Source organism: Pelodiscus sinensis, chromosome 3 (assembly GCF_049634645.1).
Source record: "Pelodiscus sinensis isolate JC-2024 chromosome 3, ASM4963464v1, whole genome shotgun sequence".
Taxonomy (NCBI): Eukaryota; Metazoa; Chordata; order Testudines; family Trionychidae; genus Pelodiscus; species Pelodiscus sinensis.
The window spans coordinates 138174772-138195505 of record NC_134713.1 but is presented as its reverse complement, the minus strand read 5'-3'; the positions used below and the strand labels follow the sequence as shown (position 1 = coordinate 138195505).

The window sequence follows — 20734 nt, the reverse complement described above, 5'->3', positions numbered from 1 at the left end:
AAAACCACAACAAACAAAAAAGGATTCTTGCAGAGGAAAAAAAATTCATTTCATTAGCATATCAGGATGCTTAAAAAAGGTAATTTGCAGCAAACAATGGCATTTTGAAGCAACTATGTCCATGTAAAAAACATCTCTTAACTGGCGCTATGCTTTGCAGTCATTTCAAAATGCTAATTAGATGGCTCTGTGGAAAACTCAGCTTCCCAAGCAACACGGCAATTACATCTTTCCTACAAAAGGAATGTTCTAGGGAGAATGTATTAGCCAAAGCATTAACAAAAACTTATTTAAAAACAATACTGGCTGTGAATCTAGTTTACTCCGCATAATCACAAGCCAGTATTATTTAATAAATGTCCAATTATAGTAGCCTTTAAGAGTGTTCTAAAATGAGATAACCAAAGCTGCCTTTAGCATTGTGACAACTAATAACTATATTAGAGAATTGTACTAATCTTTTAAAAAGAGGAATTGCCTATTGCTGTGTAATCAACCAGCTACATTTGGATTATCTATTCTGTACCAATAATGATTTGTGCTATGTCTTGTATAATTTGTTACACACAGTCTGCATGTCTTCCCACAATATATGAAAAAGGGGAACCCAAACATTTAGCAATATATATATAAATTCAGGCTTACTTACACATTCTCATAATTTATGCTGCTTGTAAAAAGGCTTTTTGTATATTCAGAAGTGAATGTACAACACATACACTACCAAGAAATAAGAGTTAAAAAATCCGGACTATAGAAGCAAGTTCAAGAAAAATGACCCCATGAGCTCTGGGGAAGGAAATAAGTGAGACAAAGTTGGAGATTTAGGCTTTTTCCTTCATCAGTTAGAAGTCTAACGACAGAAACAAGGAACTTGCCAAAACATACTAAGGCACAAGATCATACCATGAGTCTTCAAAGGATTGAGACCAAAAAGCTTCTATGACAGAGTGTGCATGAGCCTATCAGTGAGCCAGATCCGGCCCGCCTAACTTTTTCATCCTGTCCATACAGCAGCTCCCACCTCTGCCCCCTAATGCATTGATTGGGAGCCAGGGAAGCGCGAGCTCTTTCAACTGCTTCTATTTAAAGGGCTTGCGCCTACCCCACAGCTGTTGGGCAGCACTTTAGCAACTGTGGAGAAGGCACGAGCCCTTTAAATAGAAGCAGTTAAAGGTTTTGCAGCTCCTGGCCCCATCACTAGTGCATTGCATGGGAGCTGGGTATGCACAAGTCCTTTCAACTGCTTCTATTTGAAGGGCTCATGCCTGCTGTGCAAGCCCTTTAAGTAGAAGCAGTTGTTACAAAGGGCAAATTTCCCTTTCCATGTTTTCCTCTTACCTCTAACTTTTATACACAAACACTTGGTTGAAAACTTGCCATTGCTCAAAATGAAGGGTTAGTTTAGTTTTCTCGTACAGATTTTATTTGTTGCCTTTTTCGTTGTTCATTGGAAATTCATTGTAGGGGTTTTTTGTCTCCAGATTCTCATATGTATGGCTCAGAGTAGCCATTGGCTGATAGAGGAGGAGGTTACTTACCTTAATAGTAACTAATGTTCTTCGAGATGAGTGTCCCTGTGGGTGCTCCACATTAGGTCGGAGCACCGCTTCAGAGCAGATTTGTAGCAGTGCCCCTGGGCCACACATGCACGCACCGGTAGCCGCACACTGTTAGGCTGCAGGCATCATGCATGAGCGAACCCCCTTTCCCACTCCAAAATATCAGAGGGGTAGCTGTGTTAGTCTCGATCCGAAAATGCAACAAGGAGTCTTGTGGCACCTTATAGACTACCAGATGTATTGAAGCATAAGCATTCATGGGCAGAGACCCACTTTGTCAGATGCATGCATCTTTGCCCATGAAAGCTTTTGCTCCAATACATCTCGTAGTCTATAAGGTGCCACAGGACTCCTTGCCGCTTTTGAGAAGGCCGGGATCCCAAAGTAGAGAGGAGGAAAAGAGGGTTATGGAGCACCCACAGAGTCACTCATCTCAAACAACATATTACTTTGAGGTAAGTAACCTCCTCCTCTTTCTTGAGAGATGTCCCCGTGGGTGCTCCACATTAGGCGACTACAAACCAATTTCCCTTTAAGGAGGTAGAGACTTCAGGTCTGGCAGAAAAGTGGTGGAAAGAACCACCTTAGCTACTTTCAGGTTGGAAAGAGGTCCCTGCGTAAGTGCATAGTGCTTTGCAAATGTGTGGTCAGAGGGCCACGTGGCAGCTGCGCAGATGTCTCCTATGGATACTTTACAGAGAAATGCTATCGAGGTAACCATGGCTGTGGTTGAGTGTGCCCTTATGCTATCTGGAGGTGGCACATCTGACTGTGCGCAGCAAAGGTTGAGGCAATCCGAGATCCAATGGGAGGGTCTCTGTAGTGAGATGGCCTGGCTCTTATTGTGGTTTGCTATTGAAACAAAAAGTCTGGGAGATGTCCGGAACGGTCTTGTTCGTTGCAGGTAAAAGCAAAGCGCTCTGCGGAGGTCAAGGTGCATTTTCATCTCGGAAGAGTTGGCATGTGGTTTGGGGATGAAGGTGGGAAGGTGTATTGTCTGGTTGAGGTGGAAGGATGAGTATACTTTGGGGAGGAATTTGGGATGGGTACATAAAGTGACCTTGCCTTTAAAAAAGGTGGTGTATGGGAGATCCGCCATTAAGGCTGTGATCTCTCCTACCAGTCTAGCTGAGGTAATGGCTACCAGGAAAATAGTTTTCATAGCCAAGTGTAATAAGGTGGTCGCCATTGGTTCAAAAGGCAGCCGAGTTAGAGCATTCACTACTAAATGCAGGTCCCACGGTTGCATTGGTGGATTGATATCTGGATAAAGTGCCTGCAGGCCCTTTAAGAACAAACAACAGTGGATGAGCAAATACGGACAAGTCGTCTATCTTGGAGTGGAATGTAGTAGTAGCTGCAAGGTGAATTTTAATGGAGCTTATTGCAAGGCCTGATAATTTAAGGTGCAGAAGATAGTTGAGGATGGTAGATAGGGAGGATGTTGAAGGAACCAGGTGGTGACAAACACACAACGTCGAGACATTTTCCCATTTCTGAAGGTAAGTCTTGTGGATGCTCTGTGCCCTACTGTCTAGAAGGACCATTTGTATTTGTGAGCAGGTCAACTCTAGGTCAGAGAACCATCCAGGAGCCACACCTTCAGGTATAGCAAGTGGATATTCAGATGGCCATTGTGGGAGCCCAGGTAAAGAAGGAGATTCCCGATGTAAGCTAAGTGCATCGGTGGGGCCCGGGACATTGCCACTAGGAAGGGAAACCATGGCTGGCATGGCCATGCTGGTGCTATAAGTATGAGATGAGCCCGGTCCCTCCTTATCTTGTGAACTACCCTCTTCAATAGGGGGATAGGAGGAAACGTGTAGAATAGGTGGCATGTCCATGCGACGAGGAAGGCATCTCCCATTGATCCTTTGCCTATTCCCTCCCTGGAACAGAATAGGGGACATTGGCCGTCGGACTGCGTGGCATACAGCTTTATGGTAGGGTGACCCACAGGCAGAAGATGTCCACCAATACGTGCAGGTTCATTTGCCACTCTTGTTTGACTGGGAGGGCTCTGCTGAGTGCATCTGCCGTTGTATTCAGGGCACCTGGAAGATGCACTGAGGTGATAATTGTGTTGTGTTGCAAAGTGCTTGAGATCAGGCTCAGCCATGATGATTTATGTAAAACATTGCTGTGACATTGTCTATGTATGTGCCTGCTGGCGATGAATGGGAGGAATTTGACACAGTACTAAATGCAGGTCCCACAGTTGCACTGGTGGATTGAACTAGGATGTTTGTGTGCAAGTTCTTGTCGGTGTTGGACCACAGGCCCTACCAGGTATGATGTCGTAAGTGGGTGCCCAATCCTGTATGAAATGCATCTGTCGTCATGGAGACAGATGGTGCTGGTGGGCGGAAGGGGACTCTGAAACCAAGGTTCCGTGGGCTTAGCCACCAGCATAAGGATTCCTTCACTATCCCTGGAAAGGGTAGGGATTTGGATAGTGGATGGACATTGGGTTTGTATACATCTCATGTGTAGATGCGCATTATTGACTATGAAGTTGCACGCTGCCATGTGCCCCAACAGCCGAAGGCATTTGAGTGCTGTTGTGCAGGGGGGCTGGATTGTAAGGTATTTACCGAGGCCACAATTTTTTAGAAATGGTCTGTAGGCAGGGATGCAGTGGCCATTGTCGAATTGAGGCCACTTTTTTTGTAGGAGAGAGCATCGATTTGGTTTCGTTCACCTGAAGGCCCAGGTGTAGGAATAGGTGTTGTGTGACCAATAGAAAACAGCAGGAATTGTTGTGTGAGTGCAACTTGAGGAGGCAGTCATCTAGGTAAGGAAATATAACTATTTCCCCTGGTACGCTGTGACAACCACCAGCGCATTTGAGAAGACCCTCAGGACAGTAGAACGAAACAAAGAAAACCCCTGTGAGCAGGGTGGATGGAAATGTCAAAGTATACATCTTGCAAGTTGAGGAACGAGAACCAACCATCCTGTTTCAACTTAAATAATATAGTAGCAAGCGTTACCATCTTCAAATTTCTTTCTGAACAACTTTGAGGGCTCAACAGTCTAGAAGGGGCCTCTAGCCCCCCGACCTCTTTTCAGTCAAGAAGTAATGGGAGTAGAACCTCTTGCCCCTAAACTGTGTGAGGATTGGTTCAATCACTCCTATGCCTAAGAGGCGCTCTACTTCTTGAAGAGCAATCTCGTGAGACTGGTCCCTGAAAAGGAACAGGGAAGTGGCAGGGAGAAGAGGGTATGGACACAAAGGGAATAAGATAGCTTTTTTCAATTATCTGCAGGAGCCATCTATGAGAGGTTATACGTTGCCAGTTGTTGAAGAAGGGCAACACCCAATGATGGAAGAGATTTGCTTGCATCCATGGTGTTAGAACAGGAGAGAGGCTCTCCAGACCCTCACCTGATGATCAAATTTGCTTGTTGGACTGCTGTGACTGTTGGAAATTGGTGGAGGAAGGGCGGCGATGTTGGTTTCTGCCTCTGCCTCAGTTCTGTTGCTGCTGGTCTCGTCTATTGTAGCCTTGTGCATATGGGGGGGGGGGGAATATCGAGGTCTCGGGTAGAGCCGATACCTATATTGCCTTCTTTTATGTACTTGGTTGTGGAACTCCAAAGAGCAAAATGTCACTCTGGAATCTTTCCTGGAGTGAAGAATGTAATCGGTGTTAGCTGCAAATACATTCTGGCTGTCGAAAGGCAGATCTTCTACTGTAGATTGAATCTCCTTGGGAAATGGAGTGGAGCTAAACCATGATGCCCTCCATTAGTACCACTGTTGCTGTAGAATGTGCAGTCACATCAGAAGCTTCTAAGGTAGCCTGTAATACTGTTCTTGCAATTGTGTGACCCTCGGATACCAGGGCTTTGTAGTATCGCCTCTTAGCCTCAAGAATGTCTGCAAATATAGTTTGGTGTAATTTCTGTAATCATATTTTCTCAACTAAGCTGAGTAATTCAAAATGTGACATTGTAAAGTAGAACACATATTTTGCACCCAAATGTATCAAGCCTTTTGCTATCACTGTCTGATGAGGTCTGGTATTGTTGCTGCTTGGATTTTAGTTGTGTTGCTTCCACCACGAGGGAATTTGGTGCCGGGTGAGAAAAAAATTCAGAACCTTTGGGTAGTACATAATATTTCCTATCAGTTCCCTCAGTCATAGAAGAGATTCAAGCCGCAGATTGCCACACCATCTTTGACAGTTCAATTACTGCTGGATTAACTGGAAATAGCATTTTTTATGGTGTTAATGCAGTATGACTGTTCGCTCGTGCTGATTTGCCAAACATTTCCAAATGAAATTTAATGTTGATGACTGTAAAGTAATGCACAATACACAATATGATGGGGACTAATTTGGCTACAGCTACTCAAGAGAGAGATCTTGGAGTCATTGTGGATAGTTCTCTGAAAACATCCACTCAGTGTGCAGCAGCAGTCAAACAAGCAAATAGAATGTTAGGAGTCATTAAAAGAGAGATAGAAGATAAGACAGAAAATATCTTATTGCCGCTATATAAAACCATGGTACATCCATATCTTGAATACTGCGTACAGATCACCTTATCTTAAAAAAAACAAAACACCATCATACTGGCATTGGAAAAGGTTCAGAAAAGGGCAACGAAAATGATTATGGGATCCGTTCCAAACCCCTATGAGAGATTAAAAAGACTTGGACTTTTCAACTTAGAAAGGAGGAGACTAAGGGGGTACATGATACAGGTCTATAAAATCATGTCTGGTATGGAAAAAGTAAAGAAGCAAAAGTTATTTACTTATTCCCACAATAAAGGTGTACTAGGAGTTACCAAATGAAATTAATAGGCAACAGGTTTAAAACAAACAAAAGGAAGTTTTTCTTGACTCAGCGCACAGTCAACCTGTGGAATTCCTTGCCAGAGGATGCGGTGAAGGCTAGAACTTTAACAGGGTTCAAAAAAGAGCTAGATAGATTCATGGAGGTTAGGTCCCTCAATGAGTATTAGCCAGAGCGGGCAGAAATGGTATCCCTAGCCTCTGTTTCTCTGGAGGTGGGTGACGGGAAGGATCACAGGAGGATTACCTGTTTCGATCCCTCCCTCTGGAGCATCTGGTATTGGCCACTACTGACAGACAGGATACTGGGCTAGACATTTGGTCTGACCCAAGTATGGCTGTTCTTATGTTCCATAACTTCATGAGGAGGAACGTTCAATTCAGCATCTACACATTTAAACAGGTCTTGGAAATGTGCATCATGGTCTGAAGTCGTTGAAGCTGGGGCCAGAGACCTTCCTTCCACTGGAGGGAGGTTATTTGAACCAGAAGGGGCCGCTGCCTCCTGTGTGAGTGGGTCCCCTTCTTGTATTTATTTGGAGGGGGAATATTGCACTCTGTCATTTCTGGCCATGATGGTGTTAGTGATAATATTGCCATTTGTCCCAGTATTGCCAGTAGGGGTAAGGCTCAGGTGGAGGTACACAGAGATTATGAAGGTATATTCCCAAATCTGGAAGAGTAAATATTCTGAGCTGCGTAAGGAGAATTCTCTGGTGGAAAACCCCTACAGAAGTCATCATCAGATTTGGATGAAATTTTTTCCCTGAGAGAGTGATCTCTGATGTGAACATAGCAGAGAGCACTCAACTTGTAAAAATGGTGAGTTGGAAGTGGATGAGACTAGTAAGTCTCTGTGGTGGGTGTAATGCCCAACAGGTGCTGTTGGTGTTGTCATGGGAGGCACAGAGGATGAATGCCAAGGGCAATTGTGCTGCATCAGGCACCTCTGTGGTGGCAGCCAAGGCGCCTCTTAACATGATTGGCACTGGGCTCTCATGGTGCATCGGCAAGACTGTATGATTGCCAATGATGCTGCAGCTAATGAGGCAGGCAAGTTAAAGCCTGTTACTTCAGAGCGTGATTTAGTGCACATGCGCTGTTCGTCTCTGTTGGGGGTTCCAGAGACACCAGCGGTGTCATACATGCTGTGGTGCAGTGACACTGCTGCTCTTAGCACCGGCCGTGAGGGAGACAGCTGTTTCAGTGCAGTAGCCCCTAGAAGTGGCTCACTTTTTGGCGGGCATTCTGGATCCCCGCTGCTTAAGATTCTCAGGTTGCTGGCCCAGATCAGAGGCTGGTTTAAGCGAGTTTTCTAATAAAAATAACTTGCGTGGAGGTCTCTGTCTTTCTGTGCCCGCAGTTTTAGCTTTGCACAATGAGGTCATTTTCTGAGGCAGCAGACGCATTGTGAGTGATCATCCGATATCGGGATAGGCTCTTTACGTGAGGTGCAGGTGCAGCGCTTAAACCCCTGTGAGCCAGGCATGGAAAGGATTAACTGGGAGAAAAAGAAAAAAATCCTTATACTAATCTAGATTTTTTTTTAAACTAACGAAGTAATTAACTAAGTATTTAAACTCACTAACTACTATAATAAATTTAACTGGTTTTAAGTATAAGCATCTTGACACAAAGACGCTAGGGAGCGCTGCTGAGTCCATCTGTAGCCAGAGGTGGTTGAGAAGGAACTGAGTCGTGGGGGAGGGGGGGGGGCTCACGCATGTGTGATGACTACAGCCTAACAGCATGCAGCTGCTGCTGGTGTGTGCGTGCACAGCCCCAGGGACACTGCTACAAAAATCTCGGCTCGGAGGCGGCGCACCGACCTAATGTGGAGCACCCACAGGGATCTCTCTCGAAGAAATGAGGTTTATGGATGAAGACTGTGTTCATGTCAAGTTGATCTGGAGCAGTCTGCTGCAGGAAGAGGGTAGTAGAAGCCAGTGTGTAGTTAGAAGGGCTCTGCATGGAAACTAACATTCTTCAAAATCCCCAGAGAATTAATTGCTGTATTGGTGATCCCTTTCACTCAGCAATTCTGTGTGACCCCCTTTGTAAATTAAAACAAACATTTTAAATTTAACACTATTATATTATATAATGCTATTATAAATACTGAGGCTAGGGGATGGAAGCTGACAGCTCCTCTGACCCTTCATGGAGAAACCTTACAACCCCCTAAGAGGAAACAGCCTCCAATTTGAGAACCCCGAAATAGACTTTTTATCAGTGTTTTGCTTGTTTCAGGTTACTGGCCCTTTCTATTCCTACCTTGATTTGAAGTTCAAGACCCACCCCTTCCGCCCAAGGCCTTGCCCCCTTTCGAGGAAGCTTGTGACCACTTCCAAAATTTGTAAAGTGGCTCTCCTTCAAAAATTATTGCTCATCCCTGTTCTATGAGCATAAACCAAGAACCTTGTACCTTAGGGCTGTAGCACTCTTGTTCTAAGAGCTGCCTAGAGACAGAGGCTGCAAAGTACATCTCAGATGACATTGTGCCCAATCAAACTGTCACTGAAGCCAAAAGCCCATAATGGAGGACCAACTACCTGGATACTTCTGGACCTATCCACATAGAAACTGACCCTCAGAGTTGATAAATCTAGGCATTAGCACTAGGGAAATTACATCAGCATATACAGTGCATCTACAGCGCACCCATAGATCAAAATAAGATACCCAATTTGAGCTATGCAAATTGCATATCTTATCTCAATCTAAATTCTAAATAGTTTATTTTGAAATTTGGCATTGTCTACACAGCACCGAATTTCGAAATAAACAGCTATTTTGAAATGTCCTTTAACCCTCATGGAACAAGTGTTACAAGGACATTGGAATAGTGAGCCCATTATTTCAAAATTTATTTTGAAATAATGGGCTGATTCAGCTATTTTGGGATATTGGAGGTATCCTGAAATAGCACCGCAGTCTAGAACTACCCCCAAGAGAAGAAGCAAATGGTGTCTTCAGCATCTGCACTGAAGAGAACATTTACATCCAAAACTTCCAGCACCAAGGACTGGTCCCTCCTCTGTTTCATAGAATGCTGCTTCTTGTTAGAGTGCTTGGTTCCCCGGGCATCTCATTTCTCACTTTCTCCTAACTACAGTAAAACTCCATTAGTCCAGCATCCAATGGTCCAGCACTCCTGATGGTCCGGACCATCAGGAACCCAGAAGTGCTCCAGCTGCCGGACAATTGGAGCTGCTCTGCACCCGGCTTCCCCGATTCAGCCGCTGCTGAAACTGACCAGCAGCTGACTTGGGGACGCCTGGGGCAGAGCAGCGGGGGTGCTGCCGGGTTGGTCCTGTAGCGCCGCACCTCAGCACAGCGGGACCAACCCGGCAGCACCCCAGCTGCTCTGTCCCAGGCATCCCCAAGAGCAGCTGGGATGCTGCCGGGTTGGTCCCACAGCGCCGAAGGGCGGAGCTACCGGACCAACTCAGCAGCACCCCAGCTGCTCTGCCCCAGGTGTCCCTGATTCAGCCGCTGCCGAAACTGACCAGCAGCGGCTGAATCGGGGACGCCTGGGGCAGAGCCGGACTATTGGAAGGGGGGGGCTATGAGGGGTCTTGGGTGGCATCCCCCCCACCCCACTCCAGACCCCTCATAGCCCCCCCTTCCAATAGTCCAGCCAATATGATAATCCGGCACCCCCTGGGTCCTAAAGGTGCCAGATTATCGTAAGTTTACTGCCTCCTCCCAGGATTCCCTCCCCCCCCCCCCCCAGGGGAAGCCAGCACATGCCTCCTCCAGGACTAACTCCTCCCCACCCGGCACATGCCTGCCCCTGGGGGCAACCCCCCCCCCATTGCACAGCCAACCCCCATGGGCGCCTGCCACGGGTCAAACCCTCTCCCGCAGCATGGGCAACCCCCACAGGCGCCTGCCCCGGGGTCAACCCCCCCCCTCACGGTGCGGTGCGACCCGGCCAACCCCCCCCATCTCTCCTGCTGCAGCACTGCCAACCCCCTCGGGGCCCTGCCCCTGGGCCAAATCCCCCTCCCACGGTGCGGCCCGGCCCAGCCAACCCCCTCCCCTCCTGCCAAACCACGGGGCTGACCCCCACTCCCGCAGTGCAGGAAAACCCCTGCGCTCAACTCACCCCTCCAGTGCTGGCGGTGCAGGGAAGCCACCGCACTTCTCCCCTAGGGCCGACACCCCCTCCCCTAGCACACAACAGAGCTGTGGGAGGCGAGCAGCCTGCGCACTTCCGGAACCCCCGGAAGTGACGCGGGCTTCAGACAGGACTTCTGTCCACCCCGCAGGAAGCCGGCATTACCCTAGAGGTAGGTAGTGGGGTTTCTCAGGGATGGGGAGAAAATAGAAGGTGGGGGTGCCCAAACGCCTTGCGAACGACTGGTTGAGGCCTTGCGATCGACCAATTGATCGCGAGCGACGGGTTGGTGACCATGGCCTTAGAGAGTAACAAAAAAGACTGGAAAATATGACAGAGGTTATTGAAGTGCATGAAATTACTTTAGCTTAAATTTTGAAATGGTCTTATTTTCAGTTTACAGCACTCCATAACTAGCATAATTTTATTTCAAAGAATTTTAATATGCATCTAAATTACAGTATGCAAATTATACATTTGTGTAAATCTTTGCAGGATTGGGGCCTAATTTCAAACCTTTGATCCTAGAAGGGAAAGTACCTCCATAAATCTGTATGAGGGAAGCTGAGTAAATACTTGAATATAAGTCAGCTTGCTCTGTGCTGAATCTTAGTCATTCTCACAATGACTTTTGCCACATAACATTGTATGTTAACTATCACTAGGGGGCTGCGCTCACTGCTTGCTACACTTGCCAACCCCCCTTTCCCCCCGCCTTTCTGGCTGCTTTCGCAGACAGAGCTTAACTTCAGAGACAAAAACTAACACAAACTATAGTATTTCCATGCTTAATGGGTAGCAGTTCACTCTTTCAGGGTCCAGACATCTCCCCCTACTTCTACCTGATTTCCACACTTCCAACCTCAAAGGCCATAACTGACATCTTTCTTGCAGCCAAGGAGGAATGAGTTGGGACCACTTCCAAAACCTGTCAGTGAATGGGTAAGGGATAGCTCTTGAGTAATAATTGTCCTTGATTATGCTGCTCCTGCATCTTCTGAGGTCAGGTCTAACCTACAGACCTATATTGGTAAAATGAGGTCACTCAGAGGTGTGAAAAAGTCACACTCCTGAGAGATGTAGTTACACTGACCTAGCTTCCTCCCCCACGTATACAGCACTATATCAGTGGGAGAACTTCTTCCATGGGCACAAGTACTGCCTCTTCCGGAGTTGTAGTAACTGTGTCAATGGAAGAAGCTCTCCTGTTGGCCTAGTAGCATGGCAACTTAAGTACTACAGTGGTGCAGTCAAATTGATGCAGCTCTGCCATGGTTGTGCTGTACATGAAGATAAGCCCCGCAATGTACATTGAATTAAAAGAGCTACTAAACAAGGTGGCCTGTATTTTACATTGAACTTGAACACAAGAAGTCAGGATTTCCCAAGGGTAACAAACTTTGTCAAGTCCTGATATTTATAAAAATAAATATACAGATTTAGATTCTCTTTTCAAAGGTGCTAGCATCATCAATTTTGGATACACGAGTATTCACATTATTGGTTAGAGTGGTATAATTCAACGAGCTATTTTCTTTGGTTATTTTCAGCCGCTAAGAGATACCAAAACAAAAGTCGTACTATGACCAGCTACAAGATTTTGCAATTTAGGTTTTGCTAAATCCATATTCGTATTTTACTTTTGAGGCTGTAGCTGCTAGCCGGAAATAAGTACATAAAGATGGTTATAGTTTCGCTTACAGGTTCTCGTTTCAGTAATTGAGTGCTTACATAGAAGAAATCAACAGTAAGAAGTTCTGATTAAATACAGGACATATACAGCATATTAATTCTATCCCAAAATAATAAGAAATTGAATTAAACAGCAGCTGTTAAACCTCCTACACGGTTCTTTCATTGTTCAGTGAGGGACTAGTGATTAGTCATCTATTCCCAAAGGCAAAATGGAAAACTAACTAAGTATTTTCTATTGTCCGTAGTATTTTGTGAAGAAAAAAAGAAAAGGCAGAAAAGCTAAGGAAAGAGCAGACATTATCAGATGTTTTATTTGTTCTTACAGAACACGTTTTGAAGATGATGAAAAATGCTTACTTGTAAAAAACTTGAAGTCTGAGGATTCCACTTCTCTTCTGGTCTTCCATGCCATGTGTTAAGTATGCTTAAACAGACCTGTGGAAGATTTTTTAAATAAGATAGGACATAAAATGCTCAGGGACACACTCTGCATAGTAAAATTAACTTAGCATTTAGACTTAAAACAACAGTATTAAACAAACAGGAATTTTTAGGGCATTAAAATATATTGCAAATTATGACAGATTAGCCCTTTTTGAAAAAATCATACTTTGAAGTGGTAACCAAATTAAACTACACACAGTATAGACAAAGTTCAACTAGATTAGTGTGCCGGCAAATGAATAAATCATAGATTAAAAAAAACAAAAAACACAGAAATAACCAAACTCTCAAGGCTCCAAAATGTATGCATCACACAAATTTAATTTCTCTGAGAATGTAATGCCTTCCCTTTAAACATATGTATGTTTTTAAAAAGAGAAAAATGAAACTATTAAGCCAAACACAATAGGTAATGCTATCACACATGCTTATATTGAGAGCATGAATATTCTTGAATGCTTATGACAGGTCTGGAGTCTGTTTAGGGTTGCCATCTCTCCCAAATGGATAGACCAGACACCATTCATAGCAATTTGTGTGTAATTTTTAACTTGTTCTTTCCCTATTTTAGCTCTGAACCTACCACATTTTCACTGACATTCACTATGTTAGGTGTCCAATCATCACCAACCTCTTGGTGAAAATCGAAACGAAGAAGTCATTCAATGCCTGTGCCACTTCCACATTATATGTTATTGTTTCTCCCTCTTCATTGAATAAAGGGCCTACTCTTTATTCTTGGTCTTCCTTTTGCTTTTAATGTATTTGTAGAATGTTTTCTTGTTAGTTATCCTTTATGCCTTTTGCTAGATTGAGCTTGTTTTATGCCTTCACCTTTATAATTTTGTCTCTCCATACTTGTGTTGTTTATATTCATCTTTTGTAATTTGACCCAGTTTCCAGTTTTTAGGACTGTTTTTTTATTTTTATATCATCTCTGGCAGTATCCAAAGAGGGGGTGAATTCCCTTATTAACAGGGAATTTCCTTTCAGTTTGGAAGGCAAATTTTAACAAGACCCTTCTGGGAACCTTTGAAAACTGTCACCAACATATAATTAATCAAGAACAGTTAAAATTTTTGGCTTCAAGAAGGGAAAATAAATTAGCACTTCTGCATATGCAGTTCATAAAATAATAAAAAAGAAAATATACTAATATATTCATAGTACCATTAATGATAAACTACACATTTACTAATATGAATTAACTTCTCTCATGCAAAGGCTTACTAGAAATTCTGGCTCTATGAAAATTGCAAATGTCACACATCCATTCCTGGTTTGTTCCTCCTCTGTGTAATTGCTGAGAGTTACAGCAGAGACATTTAAAATTACCTTGATCTCTAACGTGCAGGTTAAACATGGTTGAGACAGCACTAGTGAGCACAGGCACAAACAAGATTCTTATCCATTTCACTTTGATGTTAGCACAACACAAAATAGGGCAGCAGAACAGACAGACTTAGCAAGAAATATACTTAAATCCACATTTCATCATGGTAACTAAGTTCAATGCACATTACCTTGCCATCATTGTAAAGGTTTGGATTAAATCTCACACTATGGCCTCCGGTTGTTTCCAGATTTACAAGAGGAGGTGAATTAGGATAGTCTTGTGGAAAATATACGTCAAATTCAAAGCAACCATTTGCATACGGGGTATCTGCTGGACCAGTTATGAGCACCTATCACAAAAAGAAAGTTGACTAATTGCAGTTTTAAGATTCCAGTTATAAAATATTGGACAGGTTACATGAGAAGCTTGATTTTTTCACCTGCAATTCCACTCTGAAAATAGCATGCATATGAAACTGTCACCATCTTACTTACATAACTGTCTAACTGGTTGCATTAGTGACTAAGTTGTTAATGCCTCTCTTTGCTGGCACCACTACAGAGACAAAGCAATTTAGAGAAAGCTAAATCTACTCCTTTTTGTACATCACTAATAGACTGTTTACTAAATACCAATTACAGGGACATTCTGAGTGGGTCTACAGTGCCATTAAAACCTTTAGTTGGTGAATGTGAGCTACTCAGGTTCGCAGGGCTTAGACTACAGGGCCAATGTTCTTAGACTACAGGGCTGACGTAGATGTTCAGGCTTGCACATGAGGTACAGGTTCCCTGGGTCTGGGGTCCAGCCAGAGTCCAAATGTCTGCACCTTAGTTAAGCAGCCCATGACCTGAGCCCTGAGAGCCTGAGTCAGCTGACATGAGCCAGCCATAGGAGTTTAACTGTCGTGTAGATATGCTACCATTTACAACTCTGCAAGTCTAGGCAAGACAGTGGGATTGAACAGGAGCCACTAATGGCATATGGGCTGATTTTCGCCTGCAGAATCTATTGCTAGTGATAAAAAGGAGGAAAAGTTTGGTTTGACTTTCAAATCCTGGGCTAAGTGTCAAGGGTTAATAAGAAAAGAGATTGTTTTACTTGCAAATTGAGCTCCTTTATATGGCACTGAGAAATTGTTATAGAACTGCAAGACATCATGTTTATATTCACTTTTCGGAGCAGAGAACTAATGTTTATTAGAAGTTATAACTGACAAAAATTAAAATAGTAAGCTAAATAGTCTTGTTTCTCATCAGTATTTAAACGTTCGCCTAAATGTTTACCCTACTGTGCACAGTGCCTTTGTTTCTTACCTTCATTATATCAAGCCGTTCCTCATCACAGCGTACAAAGACACTGGATGAAGATGAAAGTGGCAGTGATGTTGAAAGAGTCACAGCTTCTTGAGCAAGACGTCGGGCCCTGGCAGCACTGTTTGCATCACTTGCATTTTTCACCTGAGACATGTAGTGGTAATTTACTTTAAAAACTAGTTTTCCATCATCATCTTCAGAAACCATTTCAAATGTATCTAAAATAATGAAAATAGTATTTTTATTGTATAAGAAAAAATAATGTTACTAATGTATAAATCCTAAATAAAGGGCCAAAAAAATATACACTGAAAACTTATGTATCGTATAATACAAAAATATACTGCCCTTTCAATCCTCTTTTGTAGGCAGTTTTGTGAGTTAATATAGTGACCGCAGAAAAAGAAGCATAAGCAGTACTGGGTAGAATCAAGTGTAGTTCAGCAGGTTTATAAGCTTCCATGCACAACCATGTTAATGTGCTTCATTGTTGATCTATGTAACTCCCTGTTGTTCCAGATCAAGCACTTTGTGGTCCTAAAGAGTGAATAATAATTCTAGTCACGGGTCAAAAGGGAACAGACTGCCAATTCTGTTTAATGTGGATAAGTATTCATAAAAGGTCAAAATGGTACCAATTTTTTTTATCGCTTGTCATTAAATGAAATTTGATACTTGATACCAAAGCTGAAAAACTAGGACTACTAATCCTTCCCCCTACAGTCTCTGTTTTCATTGGCAAGAAGCTGAAAATGAAGTTGATATTAACATAAAAGGTAATTTAGCCAAAATCACAAGGCCTCTATTAAGACACAAAATCCTGTTCAGTTGGTTAACTAGTTAAGTATATTGTTTAACTGAATCAAGGGAGGGCAGGCATGGTGGCCTGAAGGCTGGAGCAGCTGCTGCTTCTGGGGAGGAGGTCCACCATGGACAGGGGCGGCTCTGGATGCCAGAGCTGCCCCTGCCTATGGGGCGCCCAGGCCTGCCACGGACAGGCCATCTTCAACACTCGTCCTGGCTTCTTTTTCTGAATCCCTGTACACCCAAAACTTATATGTTGTGTAACAGAGGCATAGCAGTGAACTCCATAATTATAACTAGGAGAGTAAGCCTCACTGTAAGCCTGACTTTCAGCCTTACTTTAACCCACCATTTAAGTGTTCTGAGACAACAGGTAAATTATTAGGAAACGCTGAGTTCAATCTTTAAAATGTATTTTTGAGACAAGGGACTTAGAGCTTCTTCACTTCTGAAAGAGGTGTTGGTTTTGAGGAATTGTGTGTGTGTTTGGTTTGGGGGTTGTTTTCGGACAAAGTAACTTAGTCCAGTAGTACAGCTTAGAGAAGGACTACAGCTTTGTTTTGAACCATGGATTGCTGTACTGTTTTTCTCAGGGACTGGTGACAACTTTTGGATTTAGGATACCAAGTTTTGAATCCTGGGAAATTCAAGGTTTATGTGATTATTATAAGTTCCATAAAGGATCTTGTAAATACTGAATTAGAAATTTTACAAGAACAAATATCCTGCAAAATTTCCAGTACTTGATATTTTATAGGTTGAAATACTTAAGGAATACTCAGTCATATAGTACTTGAGTCTTGGTCTCATATGGCCAGAATTTGGCCTTCCCCATCTTGCCCAATCAAAGGACTAATTCCCCTTGGGGGAATATTTTTAATCTACTTCAATTATAAGATAGTTCATACAATCTGATCCCCATGCTATGAGAGGGGACTAAGACAAAGAGTTACGGTTGATTTTGCTAACTCGGGGTTGGATCCTGCAACTGGATCCAATGGGCAGATCTCTGTGCTAGAGTGGAGCCCCACTGAAGTCAATAAGGGCCTGAGGTTTAGGTTTTTGCAAAGCCTAGAGTTGTGATCTCTGACATGCACCCATGTCTTATTTGCCACTGAAAGCTTGATGTGAGAATGTGATGAACTGTACTAAAACAAGGGATAATTAACAAGCCTTTAAATATTTATTTACTATCAAGTCAAATAAAAAGGAAATCAATACTGAAAAATGAATGCATTTAGCCCCTTCTCCTGTTAATTAATTATCCCTCAAAGACTGATTTTGCTCATTTTTCTTTCATTATTAGGAAAGTAGTTTATGTGAAAATATCAACCTAAAGACAATTCAGAAACTAGTCACACGATTATTGCTGACTACTCATGATTCATAAAAACCACAGAAATGCAGTTACAGCAATGTACCTTAATAGATCTTGTTTCTAGTACAATCTGCTGCACTGAGGCAGGGCGAAGGCCTTGTCTACACTAAAAAGTTACATCACCCAGTTATATAATTCAGGAATATGAAACATCCACATCCCGAAGTGGCATCGATAAACCAACTTAACCCTTGGTGCAGTCATAGAATCATAGAATAATAGGACTGGAAGGGACCTCGAGAGGTCATCGAGTCCAGCCCCCCGCCCTCAAGGCAGGATCATCACAAGAGCAACTAAAGAATTCTTCCATTAACCTAGATACTGCTTCTCAGGGAGATGAATTACCTATGCAGATGGGAGATGTTCTAACGTTAGCCTAGACTGTATTTACATTTGAATGCTACAATTGTCTTTCAAGTTTAGACAAGATCTAAGTTTTATCTAGAAACCCCTGACAACTGTTTGCTGTTCTTAAAATCCTCCAGTTACTGAGAGTCTACAACCAGTGTTCCCACTAAGATTTTCCACCCATCAGCGGAGTGAGTTTTGTCTTGTGCACCAATATTGAGGTCATGTGCGCTTGTTCGGATGTGTGTCATCATGACACCCAAATTATTAACAAATGTCTTATACATACTTTTTTTTTTTTAACTGTTATGGAAGAATACTGTACTAAAACAAGGGATAATTAACAAGGTGCAAGACTTTAATATTTATTTACTATCCAGTCAAATAAAAAGAAAATCAATAATGAAAAATTTTCAGTTGCCAGCTTCCTCTGTTTATAGTCCTCTCGCAGACCCTACCACAGCTGGGCTTTCTCTTCAATTAAATCTGGCTCACCTTTCAGGGAACTCCGTTAATTGGCCTTTCTACGCTTGTGTAGGATATGTTCTCCACTGCACACGTAGACAACAGCTTGGTGGTCTGTAACAGTACTGCAGGGGATCCATGGAAAATTTTAACATAAGGATCGGGTCCACCACAGTGGGCCCAATCCTTACTTCTTCCCCCCCTTTCCCTGGGGGTCGGGGTGGGGGGGGGGGCCCATGAAATTTTAGTAGATTGAAAAGGAGTCCATATAATCGAAAAAGTTGGTAAGAAGAGGTTACTCACCTCCTGTAACTGACATTCAAGATAAGCGTCCCTGGGGATGTTCCACATCAACTGTAGAGCATCCCAGCGCCTCTGGATGGTGGTTCTTGAAGCAGTGTCTCAGGGGCTGTGCATGCGCGGAGCGCGAGTGCTCCCTCGGTAGCTATGCGCAAGGTCCCCTCCCCCCACCCTTCAGTTCCTTCTCTATCCGGAACCCAGTAGAGAAGCGTAATTTACACGAATACTTTGGAAACCTTAAAAAAAAAAAAACAGAGGGGAGGAAGGATGGTAGTGGAGCAACCCCAGAGATGCTCATGTCGAAGAACATCAGTTACAGAAAGTGAATCATCTCATCTTCTTCGAGAGGCGTCCCTGGGGGTACTCCACATCAGGTGACTACAAGCAATCTATCTTATGGAGGTAGGGACTTTGGATCAGGTAAGCATGTTGTTTGGAGGACAGCTTTTGCTACTTAAGTGTGTTGTAAAGGACCGGAAGCAAGGGAGTAATGTTTTGCGAAAGAGTGATCCAAGGACCATGTTGCTGCTGTACCAATGTCCTCCAGTGGAACTTGCCTGAGGTATGCGACCGAGGTTGCCACTACTCTTGTAGAGTGCGCTCCGATTGGAGCAGGTGGAGGTAAGTCATTAAGTGAGTAGCATATATTTATGCATTTTGAGATCCAATGGGATAGTCTTTGTGATAATATTTTCTTCCCCATGTTATGGTTTGCGATGAAAACAAACAGATGTAGGGAGGATCTGAATGACTTTGTTCTGAAGATATAGAAGGAGAGAGCTCTTGACATTGAGAATGTGCATCTGTGCTTTAAAGGCGTTGGCATGGATGGGGCTTTGGGAAAAACACGGGTAGGTGTATTGTCTGGTTGATGTGAAACTCTGTGTGGACCTTAGGTAAAAATTTGGGGTGCGGCCTCCTAGATATTGTGTCTTTAAGAAAAATGGTAAAGGGTGGACCGGACATGAGCACGGCCAGTTCACTTACTGGGCGTGCTGAGGTAATAGCCACTAGGAACGCTGTTTTGAGCATTAAGTGGAGCAAGGAGCATGTGGCCATAGGTTCAAAGGGTGGTTTTATTAATGCTGTCAATACTAGGTGGTTGTCCCATGGTTCTTGTAGGGGTAACATATCAGGGTATAGAGCTTGTAGATGCTTCGAAAAGCGTTTAGTTGTGGGGTGCGCAAATAAAGTCATGTCATCCAGTGGTGCATGGAATGTTGTAATAGCTGCTAGGTGTACTAAGGAGAGTTGAGACTGTTCTAGGTGCAGTAAATATTCCAGGATTACCAGAAGTGGGGCTGTTTGAGGCGATATACTGCGCTCGCTGGCCCAGTGTGTAAAACATGTCCATATACTGATGTATGTTTTACTTGTTGCAGGAGCTCTGCTGTGCAGGAGAATCTCACGGACTTGGTGAGAACACTGGAGCTCTATGCTAGTGAACCACCGAAGCACCATGCTTTTAGATGGAGCATCGGGAGTTGAGGGTGAGGCATCCTGATTTGTGGGTGATAGAGGATGTGAGGTACTTGCGGTAGCGAGACTGGATGGCTGTGTCTCATCCTGAGTAGTAGGGGAAACCAAGGTTGGCACGGCCAACATGGGGCTATGAGGATGATATTTGCTTTGTCCCTCCATATCTTTATGATGACTCTGTTGAGGAGAGGAAAGGAGGAGGGATATATATAGCAGGGATGCATTCCATGTTAGAGTGTCCCCTAAGGATTGTTTGCCTATGCCCACTATGGAGCAATACATTGTGCATTTTCTGTTGGATCTGGTGGCAAACAGATCTATGCAGGGGTGGCCCCACTGGTTGAATATTCCCATCAGGGTTGTGTGGTCCATCTCCCATTCATGTTAATGGGAAAGGGCTCTGCTTAGGGCATCTGCTGTCGTACTGAGAGCCCTGGGCAGATGACATGCAGATAAGCGGATATCTTGTGCTATGGCCCAGTTCCAAAGGGCTCTGGCTTCTTTGCACAGGGGCTGTGATCGTGCTCCGCCTTGTCGGTTTACATAGAACATGCATGCCGTGTTGTCCATATAGACACAGACCTGTATCCCTTTTACTTGAGGGAGCAGTTTTTGACATGCTAGGCAGACAGCTTTGAGTTCTAAAATATTTATATGCAGAGCACATTCCGCAGAAG

General features: G+C 43.6%; 1 protein-coding gene across 1 annotated transcript in view; it reads right to left on the bottom strand.

Moving 5' to 3' along the window:
- BIRC6 (baculoviral IAP repeat containing 6) overlaps positions 1-20734 on the bottom strand; it is a 343022-nt gene that overhangs the window by 29668 nt on the left and 292620 nt on the right. The window contains exons 69-71 of the mRNA XM_075924970.1: positions 15284-15501; positions 14155-14316; positions 12545-12622 (exon numbers count right to left, since the gene is read on the bottom strand). Coding sequence (XP_075781085.1) covers positions 12545-12622; positions 14155-14316; positions 15284-15501 — 458 coding nt within the window. The remainder of the gene's footprint in view (positions 1-12544; positions 12623-14154; positions 14317-15283; positions 15502-20734) is intronic.